General features: G+C 41.0%; 1 protein-coding gene across 1 annotated transcript in view; it reads right to left on the bottom strand.

Annotated features, from left to right (window-relative positions):
• Nucleotides 1-20,166, bottom strand: part of WDR88 (WD repeat domain 88) — a 39,458-nt gene that overhangs the window by 9,647 nt on the left and 9,645 nt on the right. Inside the window, exons 2-9 of the mRNA XM_090259065.1 lie at nucleotides 14,958-15,068; nucleotides 13,748-13,836; nucleotides 13,114-13,177; nucleotides 10,712-10,850; nucleotides 10,252-10,381; nucleotides 6,367-6,554; nucleotides 4,525-4,607; nucleotides 2,966-3,034 (exon numbers count right to left, since the gene is read on the bottom strand). Of these exons, the coding sequence (XP_090115191.1) occupies nucleotides 2,966-3,034; nucleotides 4,525-4,607; nucleotides 6,367-6,554; nucleotides 10,252-10,381; nucleotides 10,712-10,850; nucleotides 13,114-13,177; nucleotides 13,748-13,836; nucleotides 14,958-15,068 (873 nt within the window). The remainder of the gene's footprint in view (nucleotides 1-2,965; nucleotides 3,035-4,524; nucleotides 4,608-6,366; nucleotides 6,555-10,251; nucleotides 10,382-10,711; nucleotides 10,851-13,113; nucleotides 13,178-13,747; nucleotides 13,837-14,957; nucleotides 15,069-20,166) is intronic.

Raw genomic sequence — 20,166 nt, 5'->3', positions numbered from 1 at the left:
CTTGCCATACTTTTATTTTACAGAACTGTAAGATATTAAATTTACATTGCTTGAGTGGTAAAGTTTGTGATGATTTATTATAGCAGCAATAAAAAACCAGTACGCTAAGTAATGTTACATTTTCTGATTCAGCAGTTCCAGCTAAATGTCCTGTGGGAGAACAAAAGGAGAAAGTTTGGTTACATAAGAGTATGTGTTGGTCCCTTGCAGTGTAGAGCTGTCAGATTTTACTAATAATGATACTTTCTATAATATATCAAGTGATTTGTCCAGTGATGGCAACAACAACCACAAAAAAATGTTCCTCCTAGCTCTTAGGTACTTTGATTTAAAAGTTGAAGTTTCAAATCATCTTCTTGATTTCTGTGAAGATTTTAATGAAACTGCAGAGAACATAAAACAAAAGCATGTTGACATCTTATCCAAATACAAACTAGACATTTACATATTCAGCAGACAATGCAAATGTAAACTCTGGCAAATTCCACTCAGTCTATTACTTTCTTATCAAAGTAAACGAAAAGATCTTACCTGTTAAGTGCCCTGCATAACATGTACACAACACTCCTAAAAAGGAGTGTGATTTGCTTAACTGTGATGTTGGGTCTTTGATAAGAGAAGTTTTTAGTCTGTGAACAAAAAGGGGCTCTGTAATAAATCTGACAAGCTCAAGTGACTGAAAGTAACTTCACAGGGTGATCTGCTCACAAATTCCTAACTGGGTAGGTCATGGTGGATAGTCATTCTCCGGGCCTATAACTTTCTTACTTAAAGGTTTATCTTTGCCTTAAGCAAGCCCTCCTATTTAACATAGTACTGGAAGTTCTAGTCAGAGCAATCAGACAAGAAAAAGAGATAAAAGGCATCTGAATTGGAAGGAAAGAAATAAAGTTGTCATTGTTTACAGATGATATAATCTTACATTTAGGAAATTCTAAAGATGCCACACAGAAAGAAAGAAAGAAAGAAAGAAAGAAAGAAAGAAAGAAAGAAAGAAAGAAAGAAAGAAGAAAGGAAGGAAGGAAGGAAGGAAGAAGGAAGGAAGGAAGGAAGGAAGGAAGGAAGGAAGGAAGGAAGGAAGGAGGAAGGAAGGAAGGAAGGAGGAAGGAAGGAAGAAAGAAAGAAAGAAAGAAAGAAAGAAAGAAAGAAAGAAAGAAAGAAAGAAAGAAAGAAAGAAAACTGTTAAAAGTAATCAACAAAATCAGTAAAGTCGCAGGATACAAAAACAACAGACAGAAATCATTTGTGGCTTTTCCAGCAGTGACAAGTTGCCCAGGACAACATGCCTCTCACTAAGGATCTCCTTCATAACCTCTCCAGAAGAGAAGAGGAAACACAAGAAGAGGTGCCTGGTACAAAGCTGCAATTTCTACTTCATGGGTGTGAAATGTTATAAGATCACCAGCGTCTTTAGCCATGCACAGATGGCAGTTTTGTGTGCTGGCTGCTCCACTGTCCTCTGTCAGCCTACAGAAGGAAAAGCAAAGGTTACAGAGGATGCTCCCTCAGAAGGAAGCAGCACTAAAAGCACCTCAAATCAAGATGAGTGCAAACCATCCCAATAAACACATTTTGGATTTCTTTTAACAGTTGTTTTTATACTCTAATAATGAAAAAGGGATACAGAAAACAATCCCATTCACAATAGCATCAAAACAATAAAATACTTAGGAATAACTTTAGGGAAGTGAAAACTTTACATACTGAAAAATATAAGACTTTGATAAAAGAAGTTCAAGAAGGCACAAGAAAATGAAAAGAGCCCTGGCTGGTGTGGCTCAGTGGATTGAGCACCAGCCTGTGAAGCAAAAGGTCGCTGGTTTGATTCCCAGTCAGGGCACATGCCTGGGTTGCAGGCCAGGTCCCCAGTTGGGGGCATGTGAGAAGCAACCAATCGATGTATCTCTAGCACATCAGATGTTCCTCTCCCTCTCTTTCTCCCTCCCTTCCCCTATCTCTAAAAATAAATAAATAAAATCTTTAAAAATAGAAATAAAAAAAGAATATACAATGATACAGCCTACAAAATTTAAATATACAAGAAAGACCTTTTTCAAGTCTAAATAAATTGCTGTATCAAAGAACAGAAAGAAGCATTATAAAATATTTTATATTGTTCTTAAACATATTTGTTTAATTAGCCCTACTATTAAATTACTACAAATTGCTGCTGTTAACTAGTCCTATTGCTGTTTTGTTTAAATAATAGCATTTATGTAACAAAAAAGTTAAAAAATGCAGAATAAAACAAATGAACTGTCATTTTTCATATTTGTTTCATATTTTTACTTCTTTTCCAGCTTCACTGAGATATAATTGACATAATCATTTTTCACTTTTTATATTAAAATAAAAACATATAAGCATAGAATTTTTATTATGTATTATTTACTATGGTTTTCTCGTCAGACGTGGCGGTATCCCAGGTTGGCTCCCTAACAAGTTGGTCATGGAAGGCAGAGTCTTGCCCACAGTCTCATAGACCTAGAAACTCCCGGCCTAGAGAATGACATGGCTCTAATAAAGGTGGGGAACAAGGTGATTCCTCATTTCTCTGGTGCTCACACCTGGAGGACAGCTCTCAGGATGTCCTGGGCTAGCCATTATGTGCCTTTGGAATGGGAATCCCAGGCTGTAGTGAGGTAAGGAGGGAAGACCCATCTGGGACTGATGCCTTTCTCTCTAAGGCCCCTTGTTGGCTTTATCACTGGCCAGACCCTTGCTCCAGTAAAACTCAAATGTTCATGGTTCAGACACAGAAATACCTGGCAACTCTCCACATGAGCAGACAGAGGGACCTGCCTTCCATGGACAGACAGCTCCCTGAATGAGGATGGCCTGGCCAGATGTGGCCCTCAGACTGAGCCTGCCCAAGAATTTTATTTGACAATAGCACTTCTGTTATCACCAATTCTCACAAAGGCAATACGAGATTTTAAGTCACTCAAACATTGGCCACATTTACCTTTGAAGCAGACAGGATCCATTTCTTGTTGTTGCTAATGGCAACGTCCATCACCCAATCATTATGGCCCTGAAGAAAAATAGAATTTTAACAAGGACCCAGAGGAAAAACTTTTGTAAGAAAAACAAAACGACAGAAAAGTGACGAGCCCAATGTTGCTTACATTTAAGACTAACTAATTGTGCTTCTCTTGTTTCACCAAGGACATTTAGGTGGACTACAGAGTGTAAAGGCTTGTGATACATGCACATGTCATGGCATTGTGTGTGGTTTTAAACAGCAGGATGGGAAAAGAATTATTGTGTTCCCAGCTGGTACCAGAGCACCTCTTGCAGGTTTTTGCTTGCTTTCTTTGTTCTGAGAAACACTAACTACTTAGAGGTCCAGTTGGTGAGGGGGCTTTTGGTTTCAAGTGACTGCAAACCTATATTCACTGCTCCTTAAGCAAATGGGGGATTGTTTTCCTCAGATAAAAAGGAGCTCAGAGAAAATAGATAACACTGCTGGGTCAGATACTTATTCCAGAATCCTTGTAGTTCTTTGGCCCTTCCGTTATGGAAAGAGGTGGACAGTGAGGCAACAGGGTTTGGTAGGAGGACAGGAAACCAGGGAGAAGATTAACCGCTATGCATAACAAAAAGATGGGAATTTGAGAGTGGAAGAGTAGAGAGAGGGGAGAGAGGAAGAGAAAAGTAAGGAGAACAAACTAATAGGGGAACAAAGGGACTCAATGTAAAACACAGGGAGGTTGAACATTCAGTTTTAAGATGTTTATTTGCTCTTTGCCTCTTCAAACGCTCAGAGAAGAGAGCTCAGATAGACCAGCCCTGGGAGCCTGAATGTTGTGGTGAGCAATGAGAGTCATCCACATTTGGGTCACAGGGAACAGAGAGACCAGGACTCATGGATGCAAGCGTTCCCAGCCAAAGGTGGCCATGAAATCACAGGATCAGGGAGCATGCAGAAATCCTGAGGTGGGGGCACCTGGAACAGAGGCACTGGAAGAGCCAGTCCTGGGACTGCCTGACCTCTGGATTCTGGCTCTTTTGGCTAGTCCACCTCCTCACTATAGAGCTACGCTGAGTGGAGTCTCCTCTAACTTGCAGCCAAAAGCACTCAGTTGACACTGTCCATTTTGGAGCCCCACAGCTTTCTGTGCGTGCCTCATTGTGGCATTCAGCCTTCTGTGCAGTGGTTTCTGCTGGTCCTAGACACTTTCCCACCTCTGAGTGTTTGCAGTTGCTGTTCCATCTCCCTGGAATATCCCCCTCCCCCAAGCTGCTCATTCATCCAGTCCTTTTCTGCCATCTGTTTCTCAGCTCAGAGGTCACCTTCTCCATGAGGCCCTCCTTTCCCATCCACTGTGGATTAGACCCCACAGTCCCTGTTGTGGTTTTTCCATTTCACTCATCACTATTGATGATTTGTTTGTCCTTCCCCACAGAGGGGTCAGCTCCATAGGGGACATCTAGTTCTGCTGTCTCCCCAGCATTCAGCACCCAGTGTACAATGACTAAAGAATGAAACTCAGATAATCTATCTGACGCTGGCATCAGTACCTTCAAGGAGAGCTTCTGGTAGCCTTCTCCTACATCCCAAATAGCCACAGTCTTGTCGAACCCTCCAGAGACGAGAAGAGATGCTGTAACACAAAATGAAAGAGTCTCGAGGGGTCGTCCTCCTCAGCCACCTGCTTCCTCCTGTGGAGATGTCAAAGTAGGCTGAGGCTGCATTAGTGAGCTGCTTCGCAGCTCACTCGGAGAACACTCTAACGCCTTCCTGGTGGTTCAACCACCCCCAGGGACAGTCAATTCTCATTATTAACAGTAGTAATATTCTGTCAAGTCATTGCAAATGCTGAATTAGCAAATACTGAACCCTTTCTCCTAAGGAAAATACAGGGTTAGGTCTCTGTGAGCCTCTGGTCACAACATTTCCTTAACCAATCAATACATAACTTTGCTTTATGTCCATTTCTTTTAAAAGATACCTTATTTTATATATATTATTTATTCATTAACATTGAATTCATGGCCATCAGTCTTATAACTCATGACTGAATAAAGCTTCTTTAACATGTGTTTCCCCCGTAATGCACATCACAGCCTTCTTGCACTTAGGAACACTGGATAGCACTTCAACGCTACGCTAGGATGCCATTTTGGACTGCAAAATCACCAACTAAAAGCTCAAACTGCAAAATGTGGCACTAAATAGACCACAAAAGGTACACTTAATGACAAGAGAGATGAAACAAGAAGGCGGCAAGTCACCTTGTTCAACTTGAGTTGAAAATGTGTGCACAGGCTAACACAAACTTTTTGCTGCTCCTCCTATGTCCACGAGTATTGACTTTAGGGTTGCAAATAAATTTCAGCTAGTAGACAAATTAATAAATACAGAATTCACACATAGCAACCACTGAGAGTGTGCACTTTTGAACCCAATAAAGCCAAGGACAGAAACTGGTGGGGTGCCTCATAGCAGGGTGTAACTTACACAGAGGCTGCTTCTGAAGAGGGAAAGTTATTCAGAAAAACCCTTGCATTTCTCAGGTCAGACCCTGATTGTGTGTGTACTGGCTGGGTGCCCCCACCTCCCACACACACACACTCCATGAGGATGGATAAGTGTGACCTTTGGCTCCTGAGTATCAGAAGCAGTCACTTCCCCCACTGGGGTCAGCTGCCACGGCCACTTTCTGTCGTTGCCTCTGCTCACATCCATGCCCCTTCATCTGGAAATAGCCTCCCAATTTCCTTCACCAATTATCAGTCCCTCTGGTTCACAGTACTGACCCTAACTTATAATTCTGAGGTGGGCAAGTCACTCAGACCTGGCCAATCAGTACACTTCATGACTTGCCAGTGAATGGTTCAGAGACAGGCATGTGACCCAGGCTGAGTCAATGGGAGTCTTCCATGGGACTTGTGCTGGCACCATCAGAAGGAGCTTCTTTCTCCAGGACTGCCAGCAGCCAGAACTGCTGTTGACCTGAACCACCCGAGGCCATTTGCCTCCTTGGGGAGAAATACCAGTACAAGAAAGAAGCTGATCTGAGGGCCAGAGCAGAGGAGTTGGCTCCCCAAGAGTGTCGTCTCAGTGTCAGGGCCCAGCCACTCCTGAAGCAAGACCTGCTTCTGGGCTTGCCCATTATGGGAGTTAATGAATTTCTTCTGTTGCCTAAACCACATTGATCTGGGTTTCTTTCACTTACAAACTTGTGCTTATGAATCTCCCTCTTGACTTTTTTGTTCTTGTGGAAAATAAACCCACCCTCGTTGTGAGTAATACTGCAAATCCTCTCTCTGTGCTAAGGGAAGTCCCTGTGAATGAAACATGAGGAGCTCTGCCCCAGCACTCCTGTAGGGGCAGAACCTTTCTCTGTGTTTATTACTCACTGTCTCTGGCAAAGTGGCAGGAACTCACAGAACCTTCATGGCCCTGCATCAGAGTCACACAGGCTCCACGGTTTCGAAACTCCCCTGTATGGACATTCCATATTTTTAAGGTTTTATCCCAGGAGCTTGTACACAGAAAATGGCCACTGAAGGTAAAACAGCAGTTTGAGATTGCGTTGGTGTGTGCCCTGAAACACAGACGGAAGGGGGCACACGCTAGCTCTGCGCTCCTGGAAAGTCTGAGGACACCCCTAAAGGGCGGGTGAAGGGGAGGGCACTAGAGCTCCTCAGTCGCTGCTTACCATGGTTCAGATAGTAATTGCTTGAACTATGTCACACTATTCCAGGATTTCGCAATCATGGCAATATTGACATTTTGTAGTGAGTGACGCTTTGTGGTAGAGGGCTCTTTTGTACATTGTACAGTAGTCCCTCTCTATATTGCGGTTCACTCATCACGGCCTCACTGTATCGCAGGATTTTTAAAAATATTATATTTAATTATTTATCGCAGACTTTTTGCTATATCGCAGGATTTTGCAGTACTGTATATGTATGTTGTTAAAGTTATGTAGGTTTAAGAGTGTAGAATATGTTTAAGAACATAAGTAGTGTTTATAAAAGTGTGGAAAAGGTTAATCAGTGAGTGGGAAAGGTTAATAAGGGACTGGGAACTGTTTATAAGTGTGTGGGAAGGGCTTATAAAGCTTTAAAATGTATATAAATACTAAAATAAATGTAAGGTTCCTACTTTGCAGATTTTCATCTATCGCGGGGGTGGGGGGTGGTCTGGAACTTAATACCCACGATAAGTGAGGGAATACTGTAATATGTTTGGCAGCAACCTTGGGCTCTACCTACGAGATGCCAGTAGCCCTAACACCTAGTTGTGACAACCAGAAACGTCTGTCGACATGGACGAATGTCCACTGAGGTACAGAAGTTCCCCTGATTGAGAACCACTGACTATTCAGAGCTGCTTGAGGATAAAGAACAGCTGGGAAAACTGTCAGGGGTGGTGACACCTTTTAGGTTTGGGCAGAATGACACAGAATGGGCCTCTCCTGCTCACCCTCCACCTCTTTTCTCTCTTAGACATGGGGCTTGGCTACTTCTCCCTGCCCTCCTCCCCCATCCCTCTCTCACCTACTTCTCTTCACCCCAATCTTTCTCTCTCTCTTTCTCTCCCTCTCTCTTCATCTGTCTTCAGTGTCATTAAAGTATATTTTAATGTTGTGCGTTTAGTTCATAAAGTTCTGGATTATCCATTCTCAATTTTTAAATGTCTTCTTGTTTTGGAAAAGAAAAAATCTGTCAGCGTTTTGCTGCTTTTTTGTTTGCCTCTGATCTTCAAAGTATTTTTTCACGATTCTCATCTCCTGTTATAAAGAGTTTTCAAGCAAACCTATAAACATAAATGAGCATCTCTGAGTAGTCTGATTCATAAGATGAATCATTTTACCTGAGGAAAAGGTTGGACAAAACTGTCTTCTAGAGCATGGGTCAAAGTTTTGGACTCTGTTTCAGCTCTTTGAAATGCACAAACTGAGCAAGATCAAAGGGGAAAAGCCAACTTCCAAGGATGTCAGGGTTAAACTTCCTAAATCCCTGTGCCTTTTGAAATGGCTAAGAACCATTCCAGCATCCAGACACTGTCATTGGGGTTGAAACCAAGGCTATGTCTATTTTCCAGGATGGGGTTCTAATTTCAAATAAATTCCACCTCTTATAAAAGACCATTTTTAAAATACAAATTTTGGGGAAAGCACTGTGTTGCACGTGCAACATCTGGATAAGACGGAGTAGATGTGCTTCCTCTGTTCCTCCTGTTAAGTGCAGTTAACAACCTTGGGCATTTGTAATGCAAACAGGAGACTATGAAAGATGGAGAGAAGAAGGCAGACTAGGTAGGGCTCTTGGGACGCAAGGATGGCATGCTGTGGGTCCCTAGGGTTTTCTTTTTGCTTCATATGTCCTGGACTGGGTACTGGAAAAGCTTGTAAACAATTTTTTTTAAAAAAACCCACTATGGGGAATGAAATATATATATAAAGTCGATCTCCCTAGCCAAAGGGAGAGCCTAACAAAACAAAGCACCTTTATACAGCACCCACCCTACTCTAGCCAGATATCTTGGGGGAAACTGCAGTCCCATCCCCACCCCTGTCAGCAAAAGCCAAGGGGGAGCCTAGACTGCCACCCTTGCCAGGCTGTAATGAGGTGGCCTGCTAAAAGAGAAGATTTAAGTAAGACAGACTCTCATAATGTAGTAATACCCAAAATGACTGGGATACAACTAAAAATCACTCATCATACTGAGAGCCAGGAAAATCTCAATATAAATGAGAAAGATAATCAACAGGAGCCAACACTGAGATGACACAGGTTATTAGAATAATCTGACAAGGATTTTTAAGTAGCCATCATAAGAATGCTTTGATGGCCCTGGCTTGTGTGGCTCAGTGGATTGAGCACCAGCCTGCAAACCAAAAGGTTGCTGGTTTGATTCCCAGTCAGGGCACATGCCTGGGTTGTGGGCCAGGTCCCAGGTCCCCAGTTGGGGGGTGTGCAAGAGGCAACCATACATCAATGCTTCTGTCCCTCTCTTCCCCTCTTTCTAAAAATAACTAAGTAAAATATTAAATTTGCTGAGATGTGTTATATAACAACTATGATTTTAATAAATTGTCTTTGTTTAAAAATATTTTTAATGCTTTGATGAACAATCATAATCATGCTTGAAACAAACAAAAAGGTAGAAATCCTCAGCAAAAAAGAAAAAAACAGAGATAAAGAATGATCAAGTGGAAATTTCAGAACTGAAAAATACAGTAACCAAAAATTTATAAGCTCAGTGGGGAGGATAGAAGAAAGTGTTAGTGACTATGAAGTCAGACAACATAAATTAATTTATCCAAAAAATCAACTGACGGAAAAAACCTGTGGAATTATAACAAAATATCTAAGATTTGTTTCCTCAGAGTTCCAGAAGGACAGGCGAAAGAGAGCGGGCCCGAAAAGTAATCAAATTACATCTGAAATTTTGCAAAAGACATAAACCTATAAATTCAAAATCTATATAATTCCAAAGAGGAAAATTCAAAGAAATATATACCCAGACACATCATAATTAAACTTCTAAAAACTGAAGACAAAGAAAGAAATCTTGAAAGCAGCAAGAGAGAAATGAAACCTCACCTGTAAGTGAAAAACAATTTGAATGACAGTGGATTTCTCATCAGAAACCAAGGAGGCCAGAGCGAGTGGCCTGATGGTTTTCAAATGCTAGAAGAAAAACAACCTGTCAACACAGATTTCTAGATCCAGTAAAAATATCCTTAGGAATGAAGGGGAAATCAAGACATTTTCAGAAAAGGAAAACTAAGAGAATTTATGGCCCTCAGGCCTACCCTAAAAGAATGGCTAAGGGAAGTTTTTCTGAACAGAAAAAATAAGCAGTAAAAGAAGAAAACTTGGACCGTCAGAAAGGAAGACAGAACATAGTAAGTAAAAGTAGACTTTCCATTTCATCCTGAGTTTTCTAAATTATGTTTACAAACATATAAATATGATAAAATATTTATGTTTTCTCCTTGCAAGCTTCAAAATCAGTTGAGATTATGTTGGCTCACATTGAAACACGCGCACCTGAGGCTTGTCCCAGTTGACAGGCCACAATTGGTAGTTGCCCCAGTCTGCCCTCCTTCTTCCCTTTCTCCCTATCCGGCCTCCTCATAACACCCACGTCCAAGTTGGAGATGCTCAGCATGGATGGTGGCTCACAGGCTGAAGGTGTGCAAGCCAAATCCAGGGGGACATGGATGGGGACCCCAACCAATCTCTCTGCTGCAGGACACTACCCAGCCTCCTGGTACCCCTCCTCACTTGGTGATGGTGAGCAGTGTAGCCTGGGATGTAACATCCCAGATCTTGATGTTCCTGTCCAGTGAGACGGAAGCCACCTTCTGGCTATCAAGGTCAAAGCAGCAGGCTGTGACCAGTCTTTTGTGATGATCTGAGGCACAGGGAAAGGGTCTTGTTATACACATTTCACATGCAAAGCTACATGCTGCATGCAGCCCAGGGGCTCACACTACTCCCCAGACAGTGACAATATTCCAGAAGCACAATTCTGGTTTTCACTAGGGTCTATTCACTCACATGTTCCTGAGCGCCTACCACGTGTATTAGGCTTTGAACAAGGGACATGGTTGATCTGCTCCCTGTCCCAACAGAGCTCCCAGTCCGATGGGGATTCACCCTTGAATTGGCAATGCCCTACAGCATTCCAGGGGCCATGACAGGAGGGCAGGATACCTCACGGCTCCTAGCCATGCAAACTCACCCCTGATGTATGACACAGTCGTGGCATTTTTTGCGTCTGTTATACAGATTCCGTGATCCACATCCAAGCCTGAGACCACATATTTACCATCAGGAGAAAACTTACAGGAGGTTATGATACTTTCATGACTGATCTTCCACTGAAATAGGACAACAATCAAAAGGTTGTTTTCTCTCTAGCCCAGCTGCTCAGTAGAGCTTTCTGTAATGATGAAAATGTTCCATCTATGCGCTGTCCAATATCCTAGCCACTGACCACATGTGGCCTTGGAGGACTTGCAGTGGGCTCGTGCAAATAAGCAACTGAACTTTTAAGTTGGTTTGGTTTTAATTAATCTATTCAATTAATAAATGTAAGTAATCAATGTGTGTCCAGGATAAATGAACAAGGATAAGGAGAGCACCCAGCAGAACTGGCAGCAAGGTTCCAGTAATGGCCAACTTTATTCCTGTTCATTTTGGTAAACAAGTGGTATTGCCTGGCCCCATAGACAAGAGAGTGCAGCCCCCATCCCTCAAGCAGCTCATAGTCCCCTGGGGAAGGCTGGCACCAAACCACAATAAGGGGACAATGAACTGCTCAACATTCTACAAAAAGGAGTATCTGTCTGTTATAAATTATAGTACCACCACTCTGACAGTTTTAAAATATGCCCACAAATTATTTGCCAGTCCTCCCACTCATGGGTGGAACCTAATTTCTTGAATGTGAGCTGGACTTCACGACTTGCTTCTAATAAACATAATATGGTAGATGTGAAAGTCATAAAACAAACCACAGCTTCCTCCTTGCTCTCTCTTGGATCACTTGCTCTGTGGGAGTCAACTGCCATGTCCTGAAGACACTCAAGTACTCTATGGACAGACCCACGTGGAGAGGACCTAAGGCCTCCTGCTAAAAGCCAGGTGAGGACACCATCTGGAAGGGGATCCTCAGCCCCAGTTGAGGCTTCAGATGACTGTAGCCCTGGGTGACATCTCAACTGTGACCTCACAGCCCCCCAGCTAAGCTGCTCCTAGATTTCTGACTGTCAGAAACTGTGTGAGATAATAAATGCATGCTGTCTGAAGCTGCTAAGTTTTGAAGTAACTTATCAAGCAGCAGTAGATAATTAATTCAGCCCGATAGTTGGCAAGTGGCAGGGATGGCTTGTGCAACAAAAATAAATCAAAGTGCTGAAAAGAAGTTCAAAGGAAAGAAAGAAAGCATCCCAAGTAGAAAAACTGGCAACAAGAACAGGAAATTTACAGGAGAAGAAATAAACAGTTGGGGAAACACTTAAAGATCAATACTAGTCTTATTTTTAACCTACAAAATTGGTTAATTTTTTAAATTATGATATCTGGCATGTGTGAGTGGGTTCTCCTCCAGTGCCTAGGGTCTGAGTTGACACAGATTTCTGAAGGGCGATTTTAAAAAGTATCATGTTTCTATATGAAATTAGCAATAAAATCCAGCTATATATCCAAAAAGCATTGGTGCATATGTATAAAAATTATATGCAAACTTTCCTCATTGCATCATTGTTTATGATAAAGTGAAAACAGCCTTAATGTCCTATCACAGGGAATGGTGAAATGACTTATTTGTCCCACAGAATCCACACACACATTAAAAAAGATGATGCTGATGTGTATGTAAATGATACTGTGCTATTAACAGAACATACTTCTGTGTTCATATGTAAACATGTAAACATAGGAAAAGAGAGAGCAAAAGGTTAACTATAATCTCTGGGGGTTTTAAGGTTTTTGTATTTATAATGTTGACTTTTCTTTCTAAAAAAATTTTACAATGGCTATAAATCTTTGTGCTAAGAGAAAGATTGTTTTTAAGGAGAGAAAAGAGGAGGAAGGGAGAGGAGAGGCAATAAGGAGCTGCTGGGGGAAGGGATGGGACAGGAGATCCTGCAGAGATTCCTGAGCAGGGTGGGGACTGCCTTGGCGCCTGGCAGCAGACTGGGGTGGGGGTGGGGGTGGAGGTGGGGGGCGGCTCTCAGAGCAGTTTGGGTGGATGTGTGGTGCTCCCTCCAAGGTAGAGAGCAGACTGGGAAGAGCCCAGAACCCTTATGCTTTGGCCAGGTGGTCTTTTCCCGTGGCCTCATCAAATCGAGACACCTCACAGGGGAGGGTCTCTTTCGCTCACCCTGAAGTGCTATGACCCCTTACCCCACCTCCACCCCCATCCTTCCGTGTATCCATCCCTCAAGCAGAGCTCTCCTTTTGCCTGCTCCAGTAAGCTTTCCTTCCCCGATGCCTGCCCTCCAGCATCTTGGGTCCCTGAGAAAATTCTCTTTTCCTAGAACACTGGCTTCTCACTCCACCCCAGCCCAGCCCAAGGCTCCTTAAGGCCCAGTCAAGACCCTGTGCCATGATATCTCCACTGGGACAGAGCTAACTCACCAGCAGCTGGCCTGTCTCAAGGTCCCAAGTCCTCAGTGTCTTATCATAGGCTGCTGCAATAACTCTGGAAATGAAATGACAAGCATAGGGTCTTTATAACAGAGACAGTTATGTATATGGTTTCCCCATAGAAAATTTTGATAATTTAGGGCCAAGATTGCAAATAATAGCAGAATCTCTCTAAAGATGCTCCATGACTCCATCCGCCCCCGCCCTGAGAGTGGTGGGTTCTCACTGAAAACAGAGAGAACTTAATGCAGAATCACTCCAGCACCGTCCTCTTCCTCCTCCCTCAGCCGTCCAATCTGTTCTTTTATGGTTGGGGCATTAAAGGTCTCACCTCTTCTGCTCTATAACTGACCATCTTCTTCTAATGCAATATCTACATCTCACAAGAATCAATCACTTAACAGAAAAATACTTTAATAGACAGCTCATATCATTCTGAAATGTTTTATTGTACATTTAGTAAACTAATAAGCATGTACCTTTGTCTTGTTATATTGCATGTTTCCATGGCAATCTTTGTCCCCTACGTAAGTTAAATTCCCATATTGTTTTTACTCAGCTGTCCCCAGTGTGCTGCCTCTTCACTCTCACTTTTCCTGGCCAGTGTAAAGGAAGGAAAGGTCACCTTCTGCTGTCAGCCGTGACACTGCACTCTAAAACAGGAGCTTTGGGCCCGTGCTCAAAATCCCGAACAATAGATCCATCCACAGCATCCTCAAATCAACAGGAGAGAGGGACAGAGAGCGAGAGGTCACTGAGGCATTGACTGAAGTTGGGAGCTGAACTCCACCGCAGCCCTGAGCTTGTCTGCTACTGCAAAGTATGAGAACCACACAGCCCTGTGACTCTCGTCCAGCTCAAAAGGGTGAAGGGATAACACCCAGGGTCCCACAGCTAGTGGGACCCAAATGTGGGGCCTGACCCACTTGGACAGTTCCCAAATCCTCCTGCCTAGTCTGCCTGGCCTTGACACCCACCAATGACATAGGAAATGCTCCTCCAGGGTCATCTGGAAGGTGAGAAGCTATCTGCCACCTGGTTCCCTGAACCGGAACCTGGGAACCAGCCTTGACTCATTCCACCCTGTCCCTCTCCTACCCCTGAAGCCAGAGGAAAAGACAAAACTCAGAACTGACTGTCCTGAGCACAGCTCCAGCCACACGGTCAGTTGTGGCCCAGCCCCTGAGGAACACTGCTGTCCACCAGCCTTGCTCCTGACTGACAAGCATGCCAGGATCTGCTGGCTGTGCCCAGAAGGCTTCGGAGTAGTCCTTGGTGACCAACTCTCTGCAACCTTGTCTGACCATCACATCCTTTTTCCTTGTGCTCCTGCTTCCTGCACCTTGGGATGCTGACCTCAGGCCTGCCTCTCCCAACTGCCCCTCATAAGTAGGTCCCAGGTCTGGCCACTTTTCTGTCTCTCTTCTGTGACCAGCCAGGCATGGTCATATCATGTCTGTGGATAGAACTCAATTTTCCAAGTGAGAAGGAGACCCAAAGGGATGATACAACCCAGACACTTCAGGTAAGCCCTAGACACAACCGGGACCCTCCAACGAAAGGCAAGGAGCTCCCAATCCAGTGGTCTTCACCCCCTGCTCCCACTGTTTCCAAGTCAGCAGTCTAACAGCAGCTACACTAACCTCATCTCTCTCCAGTGGCCTGACACCAGTGGGAGCCCTCACTTTGCTTCCTCTTCTTATACTTTGCTCAGAAAGGCCTGTCCAACCCTCTGTGATCCTTGAAAGCCTGGAAACTCAGTACTGGGGACTCTCCGCAAGAGGTGACATAAGATTACAGGATGTTTTGGTTCCACCTAACATGGGGCCACCTACCCACAGCTTCACAGTGTAGTCATAGGAGCCACTGAGGAGCTTTGTGTCATCCACACAGAAGTGACAAGAACTCACAATGTGCTGGTGTCCAGTCAGAACTTTAAATGGGATCTGAAAAAAAGACAGACTGAACAAGTTCAGCAGGATGCAGAATACAGGATAAATATTTTATTTTTTAAAAGATTTTATCTATTTATTTTTAGAGAGGGGGGAGGGAGGGAGAAAGAGAAAGAAAGGAACATCAATGTGTGACAGATACATCAATAGGTTGCCTCTCGCATACCCCCAGCTGGGGACCTGGCCCACAATTCAGGCATGTGCCCTGACTGGGAATCGAACCTTTCAGTTCACAGGCCGGCATTCAATCCACTGAGCCACACCAGCCAGGGCGCAAGATCAGTATTTTAAAATATCAATTGTGTTGCTATACTTTTGCAATGAACAATCCAGGAAATTTTAAGAAAAAATCATGTATAAAAGCATCAAAATAGGAATAACTTTAACAAAAAAATGTAAAACTTATACTCTGAAAATTGCAAAACATTGTTCAAAGAAATATTTAAAAACCTAAATAAATGGGAAACCATCGTATGTTCATGGATTAGCAGACTTACTAGCATTAAGATGAAAATAATCTACAAGCCCTGGCCGATGTGGCTCAGTTGGTTGAGCATAATACTGCAAAGCAAAAGGTCACCAGTTCAATTCTGGGCAGGGCACATGACTGAATTTCGGGCCTGGTCCCTAATTGGGGTGTGTGTGAGAGGCAACTGATCGATGTTTCTCTCATATGTCAATGTTTCTCTCCTTCTCTTTCTCCCTTCCTCCTCCTCGCTCTAAAAATAAATAAATAAAACTTTAAAAATAAAATAAAAAAATAAACATATCTCCTGGTGAGGGTTTTTTTTTTTTTTAATTCTTTGAAGAAAGAAAAGAAGAAAATAATTTCCAAAGTGATCTACAGATTCAACACTATCTCCTCAAAATTCCAGTTGAAATTGACAAGGCAATCCTAAAATTTACATGCAGATTCTAAAGAAGTAGAATAGCCTAAACAATCTTGAAAAAAAAGCAATGGTGGAGGACTCACAAGTCCCAATTTCAAAACTTACTACAATCAAAGTTACAATAATCAAGACAGTGTAGGACTGGCATAGGATAGACATAAAGATTGATGAAATAGAATTGAGTTTCCAAAAATAAGCTCTCGTATTTCTGGTCAATTGATTTTTGACAAGGGTGACTAGATAATTAAAGATGGAAAAAGAATAATCTTTTCAACAAATGGTGCTGGGACAAATGGATAGCTACATACAAAAGAATAACGTTGGACTCTTACCTCACACTATATACAAAATTAATTCAAAATGTATCAAAGACCTAAATATGAGAGCTAAAACTACAAGACTCTTAGAAGAAAACATAGATATAAATCTTCATGAACTTGGATTAGGCAATGGTTTCTTAGCTATGATACCAAAAGCACAAACAGCAGTAGCAACAACGATAAACTGGATGTTACCAAAATTAAAAATTTTTGTGTTCCCAAACACAACATCAAGAAAGTGAAAAATAGGCCCTGGCTGGTGTGACTTAGTAGATTGAGCGCCAGCCTGCAAACCAAAAGGTCACTGGTTCAATTCCAAGGCAGGGCACATGCCTGGGTTGCAGGCCAGGTCCCCAGCTGGGGGTGCACAAGAGGCAACCACACATTGATGTCTCCCTCTCTTTCTCTCTTCCTTCTCCTCTCTTTAAAAATAAATAAATAAAATCTTTCTTTAAAAAAGTGAAAAATAAAATTTTTAAAAAGTGAAAAAATTCACAGAATATAAAGAAATTTTTGCAAATCATACATCAGATAAGGAAACTTGTGTGCAGAATATATAAAAACTCTTAAAACTTAACAGTAAGGTACTCACACTATCCAGGAAGTGGTATAGTGTTATTTGAAAGTGGGTTTGGATTAACCATAAATATATTGCAAACTCATGGTCAACCACTATAAGAATTAAAAGAAAAAAAAAACAAACACTACATTTGATATGCTAAGAATGGAGAGAAAATGGAATCACAAAGAAAGCTCTATTAAGACCACAAAAGACAGAATAAAAATGGAAGCAAAAATAAGAAGAGAAAAAAACAAGGGCAACAAATAGGAAACAGTAACAAATATGGTAGATATTAATCCAACTATCAAAAATCACTTTGAACAGTCTCAAGCCACAAATCAAAAGATTCAGATTGTCAGAATGGATAAAAAAAACAAGAGCTAACAGCATGTTGTCTACAAGAAACCCACTTAAGATATAAAAACATATAAATTAAAAGCAAAAGGATGGAGAGAAATATATCAGACTAACTCTAATCAAAAGAACTCAAGAGTAGCCCTGGCCAGTGTGGCTCTGTTGGAGTGCTGTCCCATAAACTGAAAGGTCATGGGTTTAACTCCCACTCAGGGCACATGCCTAGATTACCTGTTCAGTCCCCAGTTGGGGTGCATATGAGAGGCGATGGATGTTTCTCCTCCCGCTCCCTCCATTCCCCTCGCTGTAAAATCAGTAAGCATGTGCTCAGGTGAGGATAAAAGGAAAGAAGGGAGGGAGGAAGGAAAGGAAAAAAAGAAAGAGGAGTTATATTAGTTTCAGACAAAGCAAACTTCACAGCAAGAAAATTTACCAGGAATGAAAAGGGGTATTACATAAAGACAAGAGGGTCAATCCAATTCTCCAAGAGCACCTGTATGAGGCAAAAACTAATAAAGTAGCAAAGAAAAATAGATGATGACACAATCATAGTTAGAGACTTCAGTATCCCTCCATGAGAAATGAACAGATCCAGCAGCATGTAGTAAGGACATAGTGGAACTCAACAACATCATTAATCAACTGGATATAATGGACATCTGCATACTACTTCATCCACCAACAGCAAATACACATTCTTCTCAAGATAGACTATATTCTAGGCCATAAAACACACCTTAACAAATATAAAAGAAGATAAATCATATACTGTCTGTTCTCAGAACACAATGTAATTACACAGAAAGATGTCTGGAATGCCAAAATACATAGAGACTAAACACATTTATAAATTACAGATGGTTCAAAAAATAAATCTCAGGAAAAATTTTTTAATATTTTAAAATAAACAAAAATATAAACACAACTTATCAAAATTTGTGAAATGTAGTAAAGAGTGTTTAGAGGGGAATTTATATCATTGAGTACATATATTAAGAAGATCTAAAATTAATAACTAAATTTCCACCTTAGAATAGAAAAAAGAAAAATTAAATTCAAAGTAAGAATAAGAAAAGAAATAAGGATTAGAACACAAATCAATAAAATTGAAAACAGGAAATCGGTAGAGAAAATCAATTAACCCAAAAGCTGATCTTTTAAAAGATCAATAAAACTGATGAGCCTCTAGCCAGGATAAATAAGAAAAAATGAGAGAGGACAGAAATTACTAATAGAAAAAAGGAGACATCATTACAGATCTGATGGACATTAAAAAGATAATCAAGGAATACTATAAACAAATCTATTCCCACAAATCTGAGAGCCTGAAATGCAATTTACTAAATTCAAATTTGAAAATGAAATAGAATAATTTTTTGAAAGATACAATTTGCCAAAACTCACAGGAGAAGAAATGAATCATTTGAATAGGCTCTTATCTATTAAAGAAACTGAATCACTAATTAATAATCTTTCACAAGAGAAAGCACCAGGCCCAGATAGGTTCATTAGTAAATTCTATCAAATATTTAAGAAAGAAATTACACCAGTTTTCTATACTCTCTTTCAGAGGACCGAAGCAAAAGGAGTACTCCTAATTCATTATGTGAGGCTATCTAGCATTACCCAAATACCAAAACCAGACAATGACATTACAAAAATAAGAAAACTACAGACCAGTATCTCTCATGAATAAATGCAAAATTTCTCATCAAATATTAGCAAATAGTATTCAACAATGTATAGAAAGAATTATACATCATGTCCAAGTGGGATTTATCTCAGGTATGCAAGATTGGTTCAATATTTAAAAATAAATTAATGTAATCCAGCACATCAATAGGCTAAAAAAGAAAATCATGTGATCACAGCAATAGGTGCAAAAAAAGCATTGGACAAAATCCAGCACCCATTTATTATTTAAAAAAAAAAAAAAAGCTCAGCAAACTAGGAATAGAGGGAAACTTCTCAACTTGACAAATAAATAGCTACAAGAAAAACTTCATTAAGCAAAAAGGAGAAAGGACTCATAAACATGGACAACAGTGTAGTGATTAGGGGTGGGGAATAAGGGAGATAAATGGTAATGAAAAAAAAATACAATTTAAAAAACCTTCAGCCCTGACTGGTGGTGTGGCTCAGTGGATTGAGTGCTGGCCTATGAACCAAAAGGTCGCAAGTTTGATTCCCAGTCAGGGCACATGCCTGGGTTGCGAACCAGGTCCCCAGTTGGGGGCGCATATCGATGTTTCTCTCTCTCTACCCCTCTCTCTAAAAATAAATAAATAAAATATTTTTTAAAAATAGGAAGGTTAATCGCTTTCCTGTATACTAACAATGAACAGGTGAAATTTTAAGTTTAAAACACAGTATCATTTACATTAGCACCAAAAAATTAAATATCTAACAAAATATGTATAAGATCTACATAAAGAAAACTACAAAACTCGGCTGAAAAAAAAAAGAGCTAAATACAATAAATGGAGAGATATTCCATGTTCATGGATAGAAAAGCTCAATATTGTCAAGATACCAGTTCTTCCCAACTTGATCTATGGATTCTATGCAATCCCAAACAAAATTTCATCAAGTGATTTTGTGGATATCGACAACTGATTCTAAAATTTGGAGAGGCAAAGTATCCAAAACAGCTATTGAAGGAGAACAAAGTTAAAGTACTGACACTACCCTACTTCAGGACATACTGTAAAGCAACAGAAATAAAGACAGTGTGGTATGGGTGGAAGAATAGACAAATAGATCAATAGATGAAATAAAGAGACCAGAAATAGACACACATAAGTAAAATCAACTGTTATTTACCAAGGAGAAAAGTCAATGCAATGGAGAAATGACAGTCTTTCAACAAATGGTGCTGGATGAAATAATTTGGGCATCCATGTGCAAAAATAAATAAATCTAGACACAGACCTTAAACCCTTCACAAAAATTAACTCAAGATGGAT

Source organism: Furipterus horrens, unplaced genomic scaffold, assembly GCF_987537825.1.
Source record: "Furipterus horrens unplaced genomic scaffold, mFurHor1.1.pri manual_scaffold_13, whole genome shotgun sequence".
NCBI lineage: Eukaryota > Metazoa > Chordata > Mammalia > Chiroptera > Furipteridae > Furipterus > Furipterus horrens.
The sequence above is the reverse complement of the archived record's forward strand: the minus strand, read 5'-3'. Positions and strand labels throughout refer to the sequence as shown.